Genomic DNA, 13,192 nt, shown 5'->3' on the forward strand with positions numbered 1-13,192 from the left:
TCTTTTTAAGCTGTAAAAAATAATTGCATAGCTTCCTAAATTATTGTATAGATGTTCATTCTCCTTAGTTTACTATATGCTTGTATAGTACCATTTTTTAATCAAAAAGAATCTCAGAATATTACGATTGTGAAAAAATGCCTGAGAAATGGGAACCCAGAATAAAGAGAACTCCAAAGTCTTTCTGTAAAATATCTTGTGATGTCTGACTTGAGCCTATCTATAGTAGAAAGACACATTACATGGGAAAAATGTCACATGATAAAAAGAACTAAATATAATTTTGCTGCTTGCTCCTAAAAACAACAATTTGCCTTTTTTCTGTTTCATATAGATTTTTTTCTGACTTTGTAGTTTTAATTGAAAATTGAAACCACACTCACTCTGAAATGTTGCAGCCATCTGTGAAACAGAATTATTATTCTCCTCCTTTTTTGTTATAGTCATAATACTCTAGTGTGTTTACCTGCTGATGTTATAGTGGGACGATATAGGCAAGGTTATGTGTTTCTAAAAATTTTAAGAGGCATTCTTCTCTTGAGAGAACAAGCATTTTTCTCTTTTTCAAATAAGTTCTTTTTCACTGTGGTTTGATTCAACATGAGCTCTGTTCAGCATGTGCTGAAGTATTTGTCTGACAAAGGAATTGGTTTTAAGTATATGCTCAAGTGACTCTGGTCCACTGATTTCTCTTGGCAGTTTTGCTAACATATCTGATGTCTGTTACAGGAAGTTATACTGGACAGACCAGGGAACTGACAGTGGAGTCCCAGCAAAGATTGCCAGTGCAAACATGGATGGCTCAGGCATACAAACCCTCTTCACTGGCAACCTGGACCATGTAGAGTTCATTACCATTGACATTAAGGAACAAAAATTGTACTGGGCTGTCACAAGCACAGGAATGGTAGGAGGCTTTTTTAAATAATTGCTTCTTTACCTGTTTCTGCATCTATGGTTCACATGAGTGATTCTATTACTTCAGTTTTCTCTTATAATTGGGAGTTACAGGACCAAGCAAAATCTGGATAGCTGTTGTTATTAAATACCATCAAAAGTACAAGATCAGAAATCACATGCTGCCTGCCCTTTCCTTCCTACCTTGTACATAAAGGTTTCATGCACAAAAGAGATTTTAGTCACATGTGTTGCATTTTAGTTTTGTATTATAACATTGAACTGTTATTATAAGAAATGTAATCATATTCTTTAAACTGATTTCTTAGATTGAGAGAGGCAATGTGGATGGTACAAATCGTGTGACTCTGGTGGTTCATCTTTCTCATCCCTGGGGAGTTGCTGTGTATGGTACATTTCTGTACTATACTGATCGAGATTATGAAGTAATTGAACGGGTTGACAAGGCCACCGGCGCAAACAAAGTAGTACTGAGAGATAATGTCCCAAGATTGAAGAGCCTACGTGTGTATTACAGAGACAGTGAGTATTTGCTAGAGAGGTGTTTCAGGATATTCACCTTGCAAAAACTTGAACTTTCCTTAGACAGAGAATGTATGCTCTTTCAAAGGAAATGCTTTGGTTTGGCTTTCAGGAAAAGTGTCAGAAGCATTTTGCCTGGTTTTGGTAAAGAGATGCTCCACCATCTAATTAAGGCGTCTATTGGCTCATGTAGTTTTACTAAAGTAAAACTAAGAAAATTTGTTACTTTAGCTTCAAGTTTTATCTGATTCTTGGCCCCATTGGTCTTCAATGACAAGAAACCAGCAAACCCATTGCTAACACATCTGTGCTAAAATGTATAATGATTAGGATCTTTCTTTTTTCACCTGATTGTTAAGACTATACAAATGTATGAGTGTGGATATATGTCCATGGGTGTTTGTGATGATACAGTTGAGATTTTTGTTTTGCCATGTATGTCTTTTGCAGATTCTGCTGGTTCCTCAAATGGCTGCAGTAATAATATTGGAGTTTGCCAGCAGCTTTGCCTGCCTGTGACTGGTGGATTATTCTCCTGTGCCTGTGCTACTGGCTTTCAGCTAAATCCTGACAACAGAACCTGTTCCCCATACAGTTCATTTGTAATTGTTTCTATGCTCTCTGCAATTAAAGGATTTAGTTTAGAGACATCAGATCACTCTGAAGCCATGGTACCACTAGCCGGAAGAGGTATGTGAATATTATAATAGGAAAAAATCGGTCATGCCTACTATTTTGGCATTCCTTTCTGGCACAGCACAGGTTTTAAGCAAGTTCATTTATATAAAAGAATCATTAATGCATACTTTTCAAAATATTTCAGGACGAAATGCACTTCATGTGGATGTTCACATGCCTTCTGGTTTCATTTACTGGTGTGACTTCAGTAGCACAGTTTCTTCTCAGAATGCAATACGTAAAATTAAACCTGATGGTTCTTATTTTAGAAATGTTGTTACAAATGGAATAGGACGAAATGGGATTCGTGGCATTGCAATTGACTGGGTAGCAGGTAAGCACAGCTGAATTTAGGAGAATGTTATTCTTTACATATTATAACATTTTTAGGCTAACATAAACAGATTCTAATGGAACTCTTTTGAATGGAAGTACTAACTAACTTGTGATTTAATGCACTGTTTTTAAAATACAAGGAAGTAATGAATGGCTCTTATGTTTTATATATATATGTGTAAAGATGAAAGTTTATCAGAGTAGATGTATAGAGCCTTTTCTCTCCTGATGTTTTAATATTTGTCTTAGACCTCTCTTGTCTGTACATTTCTAAGTAGCTGTGTACTACCATTGTGAAAACATGAACAAGACAAGAATGCACAAAACCTGTCTCATGACATCATAAATAAGAAAATTATCTACCCTCCGATTTCTGTGTATGAATATTATAATGAAAAGTAAAAAAAGCAGAAGAAATATTTTATCTTTGAACTGTAATTTCCACATGTGCACTTCCTGGTCCTATTTAAACATATTAGAGATTAATTCAAATATTAACTCTTCAGAAAGTATTAATCAAAAATTGCCGTTAATACTTTAGTTTTGTGTGTATATATATGTACTGTATATATGCTTTGCAAAAGTTCTTCAGTTGATTGATAGGCTTGTTGGGATGAGTTTTAGGATAATCATCTGCTGTAAACATTTAATTTAGTTACTGTATACAGTCCTGTGTCTTAACATGGATTTCATAGTTGAGTGTTTTAAAAGGCAACTATACTACTGATAACCATGACAATCCATGAGGATTTAGGAATTAATTGACTACTGTCAGTTTGACTGTCTTCTTTCTAATTCATGAGATTGTAGGCAAGTACCTTTTGCTTCCAACTACTAACATATTTATGATGGCTATTCATTTTGTGGTTTGGTATTTTAGCAGCTTGTGTTTCTCAGATATTGATGCTGATACTAACTTTCTCTTTTGCTTTTCTGATTTGATTTGTTTCGGGTTTTTTTGTATACAGGTAATCTTTATTTTACAAATGCATTCCTGACAGAGACTTTTATAGAAGTTTTGCGTTTGAACACAACTTATCGCCGTGTGCTTCTGAAAACTACCATAGATATGCCAAGGCACATAGTAGTTGACCCAAAAAACAGATATCTCTTCTGGGCAGATTATGGGCAAAATCCAAAGATCGAACGTGCATTTCTTGACTGCACCAACAGAACAGTTCTTGTGTCTGAGGGCATTGTCACACCTCGTGGGTTGGCCATAGATCACAGCAATGGCTACGTTTACTGGGTGGATGATTCCTTAGATATGATTGCAAGAATTCAGCCTGATGGTGGTGATGTTGAAATTGTACGTTATGGCAGTCGCTATCCAACTCCATATGGTATCACTGTCTTCGGCAATTCCATGATCTGGGTGGATCGAAACCTGAAAAAAGTCTTCCAAGCAAGCAAGCAGCCAGGCAACACTGATCAGCCAACAGTAATAAGAGATAATATCAATTGGCTAAGGGATGTTACAATTTACAACAGTAATTTCCAGTCACGTTCACCCTTTGATGTCAACAACAATCCTTGTTTGGACAACAATGGAGGTTGTTCTCACCTCTGTTTTGCCCTCCCTGACATTCAGACACCAAAATGTGGTTGTGCCTTTGGAACACTAGGCAGTGATGGCAAGAGATGTTCCATTTCAACAGATGATTACCTAATTTTTGCTCTTGAGAATGCCCTCAGAAGTATTCACCTAGATCCTGAAAATCACAGTCCTCCCTTCCGCACAGTCAATGTGTTAAGGACTGCTGTGGCCCTGGATTTTGACAGCATAAACAACCGAATATATTTTACACAAAGTTATCCTTCAGGAACTGGAAGAATAAGTTATGTTAGTATTTACTCAGGAATTGGCTCTCCAACTGTAGTTGCATCTGGTAAGTGCACTGAATTATCGTATGAAGTAATCAGATATTTAAAAAAATGGACCGCAGCACCTAGCACTAGCTCAGCAGGGATTTTTATGCTAAAGGTCAAATCGACCACTTAGTTAAGCTGTCTAATAAAATTCTCCTTTTGCTTCCTCATTTTTTCCTTTTCTGAGATTCTTATTTCATCTTGATTGCAATTAAATGGAAATATAAAACTGGATAGATATTATTCTGTATATAAAATTATGCATGATAAATTAAAATTATGTGTAGTAAATTAATATTATGGAGTGAGGGAGGATTCCTGCTACTTGAAGAACAGCAACCAGAACTTCAGTCTGTGTGAGGAAAAGGTCTTTGTAACACTATTGTATACCTAGGACTGCCTGAGTCCCAGGTATTAGTACTCCAGGTTTTTAAATGGATGTATTTGCAGCGGTACCAATGGCATTTCAAAGAAGTCTTTGATGTAGCCAAATTATAATGAAGAATGTTGCAGTATCTCAGGAAACCGTGCTGAGCTTGTGTGTGTTTGCTTGCATGTGTCTAAGACCTGGGAACTCCAGATGGCATAGCCTTTGACTGGATCAACAACAGAGTTTACTACAGTGACTACCTCAATCAGACCATCAGCTCGATGGCTGTGGATGGATCAAACCGCACAGTGATCGCCCGGGTGCCACGGCCAAGAGCCATTGTATTAGATCCCTGCAGAGGGTATGTGCTGCACTTTGTTTTGACTGCAGGTGAAACTACAATTTAGACTTTGATAGAGACTGCCAGACATTTCCTGTAACCCTAACCCTTTTCCTATTGTATTCCTTGAATGCTTCAGAAGAATCCTTGTTTCAGTGTCAAAACACTTCCTGAGAGGATGGGGGCATTACTGTATTATACGGTGCTTTTAATTTCATTACTGGTTATACTGTGTTATAATTAAGAAAGGTAAGAATGAGATTAATTGACTTTAGCAGATTCACATAGGAGCTGGAAGAAGTTTTCTGAAGTTCTCTCCAGTGGACCCCAGTGATCCCTCTAGAAGATTCCTTTGTCAGTGTGAGCCAAAATAGAAGAAGATCTTTTCCTGTAGTTTTGCACTGCACAACTCAGTGAGGGACACCAGGGTGGCAATACCACCAAAAGCAAATGAGCTTTGTGAGCTATATTTTATGAAAATGTAATTATGTTATTGACAGGTATATGTACTGGACTGACTGGAGTTCAAATGCAAAGATTGAACGAGCTACTCTTGGAGGAAACTTCAGAACACCTGTTGTGAGCACAAACTTGGTATGGCCAAATGGACTTACCCTGGACTATGAAGAACAGCAGCTGTACTGGGCTGATGCAAATCTGTATGTATTGACAAGACACTTGTTTGTTTACATTTGGTTAACATTTTAATAGCTCTATTATTTATTTTTCCTAATTTCTAAACTGGTTTTCAGCATTTCAGTTGAATTTGGTACTTGGCATAATAGGATGTTAGAGTTACTTAATAGCAGTGCAATGTCAAGTTTTAATATTGATGTGAAACTACCCTGCAATAAGAAGTTATATTATGTCACAGGGTAGATTTTGTTCTCTGCTTTATGCACTTGTACCCACTGTCAGTTTGTTTATCTTACATGCAATTCAGGACTTCCATAACTGTCTTCGTTAAAAAGTACAATCCCATTACACATTTTACACTGTTCATTGCTCGTGGTTAATACCTGTCACCTGTGAAATTTGGCCTGATATTCTTGCTGTTGCCTACCAGACAGAGCTCTAGCCTTGAATTTATGCCACAGTATTTCTTCCACCACAAGGAAAGTTTTAAAAAATAGTTTAGTTTTCTAAACATTCAAATTCACCCATGGTCTCAGAGAAACCACTGCAGCAATCAGACCTTTCGCTTCTGGTTCCTTCAGCATAGAAGTTCTTTTTCAGACTTCTTTGCTCTATCAGAAGAGTGTTGTCTGTAATGTAATAAATCCTGTGGCCTCTCCCTCTATAAAATCTTCTGTGAAGAAGGTGGTTTTCAGGATTTATCTGCATGCAGGAGGGCAAGACACTTGAAGTGGGATGTCTATTTTAAGAGGAATTCAGGATGTCAAATGAAACATACACTTTTCTGTTTCAAACTATAGTTAATGGAGGTGGGGGAGCATAGCAGCATCCTCGATATTTCAGCAGTGAGCACTGCTGAAATGCTGGATGTCAGTTGCCAGACTAATTAGGGCATGGTTTTACACCTAAGTTAGAAGACTTCTTTCTTTTAAAATGTAATAATTTCTTTGTTATTGTAGGCAGAAGATTGAGAGATGCACTCTCTCTGGTACAAATCGTGAGGTAATTGTTAGCACTGCTCTGCATCCATTTGCAATGACACTGTTTGATCAGCACATATATTGGACAGACTGGAACACACGAAGCATTTATAGAGCTAATAAGTATGATGGTTCAGATCAGATTGTAATGATCATGAATCTTCCACAAAGACCAATGGATATTCATGTCTGGGCAAAAAGTAAGCAGCAGCAGTGTATCAACCCTTGCAACCAGTTCAATGGTGGCTGCAGTCACATCTGTGCACCAGGTAAGCTGTTATGCTTGATGACTGTAAGCTATTACTGTTGCCTGTATTAGAGTTTAGACTATAACAATTCTAGGCACATGGGGACAGCTGAAATATTTCTTAGTGTTCCCAAATTTTTAATATCTATTTTATTTAAAAATGCAATCACAATGATTACCATTTAAGATCATGGTATTTCACCAACACACCTAGGGTTGTGTTTGAGAATCTTCACAACTAAAAATTACGGGTTTCTGTAACTTAAACCAAAGCATTGTTTTCTGGGGTTTAAACTTTTCTTGGATGAGACATGAAGTGAGTGGTGCAGGATATGCTTACCTTAGGAGTATGTACTCTTACTGTATCAGATGTTTCCTACAATATATTTTAAAAAACCTGTATGGTTGCTATTTCTTTATTACATAAGTGTTATAGAACTGTTTCATGTGTTACAGATTTTTGGAAGTCATGGTCCTTGACTTTGGAAAACTCATTCAGTGCCTGTTTTCATTTGTAGCATCTTAAATACCATTAAAAATCTGTCTTGCCTGAAAACAACTCAAACTTCTCATTAATTTTGAGAAGAGCAGTTTGTCACTTGAAAGAAATTTTGAACACCTGTTTTGATTTTGAGGAATAAAGTCTCAGTGGGTATAGCTGTGATATTTGAAAGCATCACATACCATCTTGCTGCCACTAAAAAGCTATTTGGACAGCAAGCAAATACTAAGATACTCCAAATTCTGACCTCAGTTCCTCTAAGGAACTCTGAAGTAACTTTTGTGGGTTTTAATGGGTTTGCATATGCTTAACGGAGATAAAAGTCTGGCTAAGTCACCATACTACCATCTAAGCAAATAGATCATACAGGAGTTATGAAAATTTCTTTGCCTTTTCCAGTGTTACAACTATGAAAATTTTCATGGAACCCTATATAGGACATCAATATTAAATTTGTTTCCTTTTCTTTGTGTCCTTTTTTATCTTTTTAAACTCTCAAACATTAATTTAGGTCCAGCTGGTGCAGAATGTCAGTGCCCTTCTGAAGGACACTGGTATTTAGCCAATAACAACAAGCACTGTATTGTGGATAATGGTACCAGGTGTGATACTGGTTTCTTCACATGCCTTAATGGGCACTGTATCTCTGAGCGGTGGAAATGCGACAATGACAATGATTGTGGTGATGGCAGTGATGAGTTGGAAAGTGTGTGTGGTAAGCATTTAAAGTAACTGCTTTAGAGAGTATACTGTCTTGCCTGTTCTGTATTCTCTGTCACTTTTATGCCTTTATGATCATGGATCTTATGGCTGTAGTTTGGAAATGATCCCTTGCTTGCCCACAGATTTGAGGTCTGAATCACTAGTGGTTTGCTTTAGAATCCAGAAGCACTATAGTATTGAATTTTTGTCATGTATAGCCAATTCCTAATTTTTTAATTCAAATATGTATTTTACTTTTCATGCAGTCCGTTTTGCAGCTGTGTTTGCCCTGGCAGGTAAAAATATTGTGATTTTACTTGTTACTTTGTCAGAGAACTTCAATTATATTTTATCCACATTTTTTTTTTCTTTTTAACTTTCTGCAGCTTTCCATACTTGTCAGCCAACAGCTTTCACCTGTGGCAATGGGCGATGCGTACCCTATCATTACCGCTGCGATCATTACAACGACTGTGGAGATAACAGTGATGAGCTTGGCTGCTTGTTCCGAACCTGTGACTCCCACACAGAATTTACTTGCAATAATGGAAGGTGTATAGCCCTTCAGTATGTCTGCAATGGAGTAAACAACTGTTATGATAATGGCACATCAGATGAGAGGAATTGTCGTAAGTTGAGACTTAGTACCTAGTGCCTATTTGAGTCTGACTCTCTAGATAAAGGAAGAGGGAAGTGTGGTTTTGTGTGAAGAAATCTGACAAAATCAGCAAAAAGGACAAAAGTTTTTTCAATTTACATTGCATGTATTTTTTAGTGTTATTTGAAGCAAATAGAATTGCTAAATCATGTTCTGGAACATCCTAAGATACTACATAATAAATGTTGCTTTAAGTAGTCTGCCTTGATGCAACAAATGCTCATGCAGTATGTAATGTTAATTCTTGTGAGTAAACCTATGGATTTCAAAAAGATTATTTCAGGTAAATTGGATGTAAGGTTTATATTTTTGCAGGATCAGCCTGGAATTTGGCAATGGCTTTTTACTTTGTGTCATGCTATACTAGTTATACTTGATTTAGTCCTCAGGAGTGTATATTGTGATCCTCTAATGGCACAGTTTAAAATTATATGCCTTATAAAATTATCAGTTATGTTTGTTTTAGTTAAGATGTAAACTGTGATTAGTTCAATATTGACTGCTTAAACAGTTCATGAAAATAATAACATCTATGCACTAAGGTTAAAATCTTCAGTGAAAATTTATATCTGGAGTTTAAGAAATTGATGAAATTTTATTTAGATTTTTTTTTCCATTTTGTGTGCCCACTGAATTTTTTTTAAAACATTGTTTAAAACATCTTGGGTTTTTTTTATTCTCAGGGAAATCTGACTATTTGCAATTCCTCATCTGTTAGCTGTTTGTATTTGGTCTCACAGTCATACCCTACCAGCTGGTTGCAAATGTAGGCATTACAGTGTGAATACATGTCAGTTTTCTTTCCCTCATCTTCAAGTATTGGCATGTGGGTGTTTTGATCATGTTTTTGTCAGGACTTCCATCAATAAAAGCAATGGTTTAACTGCTCCCATATAGCATGAGCAGTATGAGTGAATCACTTTAGCAAGTGAGTGACATGGGACTCTTTTCAGCAATGTTCCATATCAAATAGCTCTACAGCACTTTTGCTTTTTTTCTCCCTCCTTATAGCGGAGCGTACGTGCCAGTCTGGTTTTACAAAATGTCAAAGCACAAATATTTGCATTCCTCGAACATATTTGTGTGATGGGGATAACGACTGTGGAGATATGAGTGATGAGAGTTCTACTCACTGTGGTAAGTTAATAGGGCCTTTGTTACTTCTCTGATACTTCTGCAATTTGTTCCACTGCGCTTTACTCTTAATATAACTCCAACTGTTCTCAAAACATCTACTTTTGTAATACTGAAGTTATATATGCATGGTACTATTAGCTCCTAATTATCTAAATTATTCTTTTATCTAATATAAAGGATGATAAATTTTTGCAGCGTTTTAATACAGCATTTGAGGACTGTTCCTTTTGCTTATTCTGGTCTGTATTTCTTATTGTTTTGCAAGGTGTTTGGCACTTAAATATTATAGAGAGCTATCTTTTTCCATAACTTTAACATTAGAATATTTTTCCTTCTAACCGAATGAAATTGTATTTGGTCTCAAATTTATTTTAGCTCTTTCATGTGGTTATGTATGCTTTAGCCTATGATTTGTTGTTCACTGTAGCTTCCAGTTAGGGTACTGAAGTGCATTACAAACCAGATTAACTTTTCTAGGACATTTTTATTAGGTTGAAGTTAGGTAGTACTTTTCCCATATAAAATATTAGGGATCGGTTTATAAAACATAATGGAAGTTTTCAGATAGTGATTTGGTTTTAGTATTGCCTGAGTATATTATTTTTGCTTTCACTATTTTTCCTAAAGGTACGTGCCTTTAGGAAACTAACTATGCCACAGTTTTTCTAAAATATAAATTCAATTTTTTTGGCCAGAATGTGGCCACTTTTATTATGGACACCAATGTGTCTAGAACATGTGGCTATAGTGAGCCTTGTTCTGCTTGTGAAAGGTGTGCTTTGTCCCTTCTACTGTTTATGTCCCTGCTGAATTACTTAAATTGAGAAGTGGTGAAGGACAAGGAAGAGGGAGAGAAAAAGAGAATGAGAGATGAAAGAAACCCCAAGACATTAATGAGCAATAGTTAACTTTGATTTCCATCATTAAAGGCACAGGGAAGAGCAAGTTAAAAGGCCAGACTGAATCCTTCTGGTATTTTGAAACCATCAGAGGGTACAGCAAAGTATTGGTAACTACTGAAGAAATTGTCAAAATCACTATACATGCCAGGATCAAGGGGCTCAGCAGAAGTGCTGAGAGTACTTGCAGCATGCTGAGCTGCAACTATTCAGTGTTATGGTTTGTTCTTCACTGCCATTAAGAAAAGATTTCTACTAGCAAATGAAGAAAAAATTGGTATGAGGAAAACTATCTAGCATGAGATATTACTTCCTTAGTACACATTTTGTTTTCCAGTAAGGCACTGAGTCTGCTATGCCTGGTTTGGGCACTGGAGAAATGAGTATATTGGACTGTGGTCATTTTCCTATGCGCACATCTCAAGTATAAGTGTAGAACACATGTACAGTTGCTGCATGCAATCCTATTTCCAGAGCAAATTCTGTCTACTTAGTAGCTGATACATATGCCCTGGGAGAAAATTAAGCCCATTTCTTTGCATACAAATATCAAGCTAGTTTGTACCGTGAACTCTTTCCAGAGAGGCTGAGAAAAGACATCTTTCCTAGCATAATTTTTTCTCTTTCTTTTTTGGGGACTGTAATATTTTTTGCATAACATGGACTCAAAAGCAACTTAAAACAAGTTGGAAAAGTAGCAGAAAAAAACAGTCATACATAGGTTTTTTCTTCCAGTGTCTCTTACTTGCACAAATAGTGAGTTTCGTTGTACGTCGGGACGTTGTATTCCTGCTCATTGGTACTGTGATCAAGGAATAGACTGTGCTGATGGCTCTGATGAACCTGCCTCTTGTGGTAAGTCTGCACTCGGAAGATACAACATGGTGGATTATGGCAAATCAGTAGTTTGTCTTGTAGGCAGAAGCTTAATTCCCGACTAAGTGGAAAATAAGTATCTTTTGGGTTTTATTCAGTGTGTCTAATATGAGTCACTGAGTAATCTGAGTCTTAAATACTTAAAGCTGCGTATGGAATATGAAGGCTTTAATTGCAACAACTGAATGCTTGTAATGGGATTACTCTTAATGTACAACTTCCTATCTCTATAAGACTATGATAGTAGTGAATCAAATGGCAAAAAATAGCCGGTATTTTGATATTGCTTTGGATGTAAAAGCAGATTTCATGCTATACAGAAAGTATGCATGCAGTACTACATGTGGGGAAAAAGGGAATGTGGGATGCAGAGGGGAAGAGTGTTGACACAGTATATGGGTATCATAGTATTACAGTAAACAAATCCTGTATGTACAATAGAAACTGACAGGAATAAGCAGAGGAGTAGGGTAGGAGGTAAAAAAAAGGACAGTAATTTCCAGGGAAGAAGAAAAGGAGCTAACTGAAATCACTGACAATTGATATTATAACATAGTTATTATTCTCACTGTAAAAGTAAGAATAACACAAGGCAAGATTCTTCTATGGTTTCAGCAGGGCTGGTAGGTCACTTTGCATATTATTGGAGTTACACCTTTAGCCTAAGAAAATGTTTTGCAGCTTATACATTAACTGTTTACACTTAAGCTTTGATTTTAAATTTCACTGTCATAAGCTTCTCCCTGAAATACAGTTCTCAGCAGATTTCATGGCAGTGCAGGTTAGTTTAACAAGCGAAGTGATTGTGTTCATTTTTAAGTGCCCCAAATGCGGACTTGTTCGAGTGACCAGTTCAGATGTGATGATGGCAGATGTATCCCAGCAACATGGATCTGTGATGGTGATAATGACTGTGGGGATATGAGTGATGAGGATCAAAGACATAATTGTGGTAGGTGGTTAACGCAAATAGATGCTGCACTTTGTTTGTCCTGCAGGTATTTTTTAGAAAACAACCAACCCTCAAACTCTCACCCACTGCCAATTTTTCTACCCCATAAAGGTGCACATTAAGCGTGAGGTACAATCCTTCTGTACCTTCATTTTCATGATATTGAATCAAAATTAAATACTTTGTTGGTAGTAAAACCCAACAAAACATTGTTCTAATTTCGCAATTAATCTTCTTTGAATTGTTGAGTTGAAATGGAGATATAATTAACCTGGATTGTGTGTATGATCTGGGCAGCCAGAGCAGCTTCAGTGGAGATACTCCCTGGTGATCATGCACTGCATCAACATGTGGCATATTGATAACCACATGTTTGTGGCTTAATAGCTGAACAAAATAAGCCTATCTGTTCAGAGAATGAACAAAGGGAAGGAGGTTCACCAAACCTAGTCCCACTTCTTGATTTTTTTGAGAACAGCTGGTTATACTTGTAGTCCTTGGCCGTACTAACTATAATGGTGCTACCTCTGTTTGCTCCCTGGAGCACAGAACACCTTGAACAAAATAGGG

At 36.8% G+C, this 13,192-nt stretch overlaps 1 protein-coding gene across 2 annotated transcripts in view; it reads left to right on the forward strand.

The window, feature by feature from the left end:
- The window catches only part of LRP2 (LDL receptor related protein 2), a 118,094-nt gene that overhangs the window by 66,951 nt on the left and 37,951 nt on the right, over positions 1-13,192 (forward strand). For both annotated transcript variants that reach the window (XM_069020729.1, XM_069020730.1), the window contains exons 35-47: positions 730-907; positions 1,227-1,440; positions 1,891-2,130; positions 2,264-2,452; positions 3,423-4,343; positions 4,889-5,054; positions 5,534-5,692; positions 6,629-6,918; positions 7,910-8,113; positions 8,487-8,729; positions 9,770-9,895; positions 11,530-11,649; positions 12,491-12,622. In XM_069020729.1, the coding sequence (XP_068876830.1) occupies positions 730-907; positions 1,227-1,440; positions 1,891-2,130; positions 2,264-2,452; positions 3,423-4,343; positions 4,889-5,054; positions 5,534-5,692; positions 6,629-6,918; positions 7,910-8,113; positions 8,487-8,729; positions 9,770-9,895; positions 11,530-11,649; positions 12,491-12,622 (3,182 nt within the window). The remainder of the gene's footprint in view (positions 1-729; positions 908-1,226; positions 1,441-1,890; positions 2,131-2,263; positions 2,453-3,422; positions 4,344-4,888; positions 5,055-5,533; positions 5,693-6,628; positions 6,919-7,909; positions 8,114-8,486; positions 8,730-9,769; positions 9,896-11,529; positions 11,650-12,490; positions 12,623-13,192) is intronic.

The sequence above is a fragment of the Aphelocoma coerulescens genome, chromosome 7, assembly GCF_041296385.1.
Source record: "Aphelocoma coerulescens isolate FSJ_1873_10779 chromosome 7, UR_Acoe_1.0, whole genome shotgun sequence".
In the NCBI taxonomy this organism is placed as follows: domain Eukaryota; kingdom Metazoa; phylum Chordata; class Aves; order Passeriformes; family Corvidae; genus Aphelocoma; species Aphelocoma coerulescens.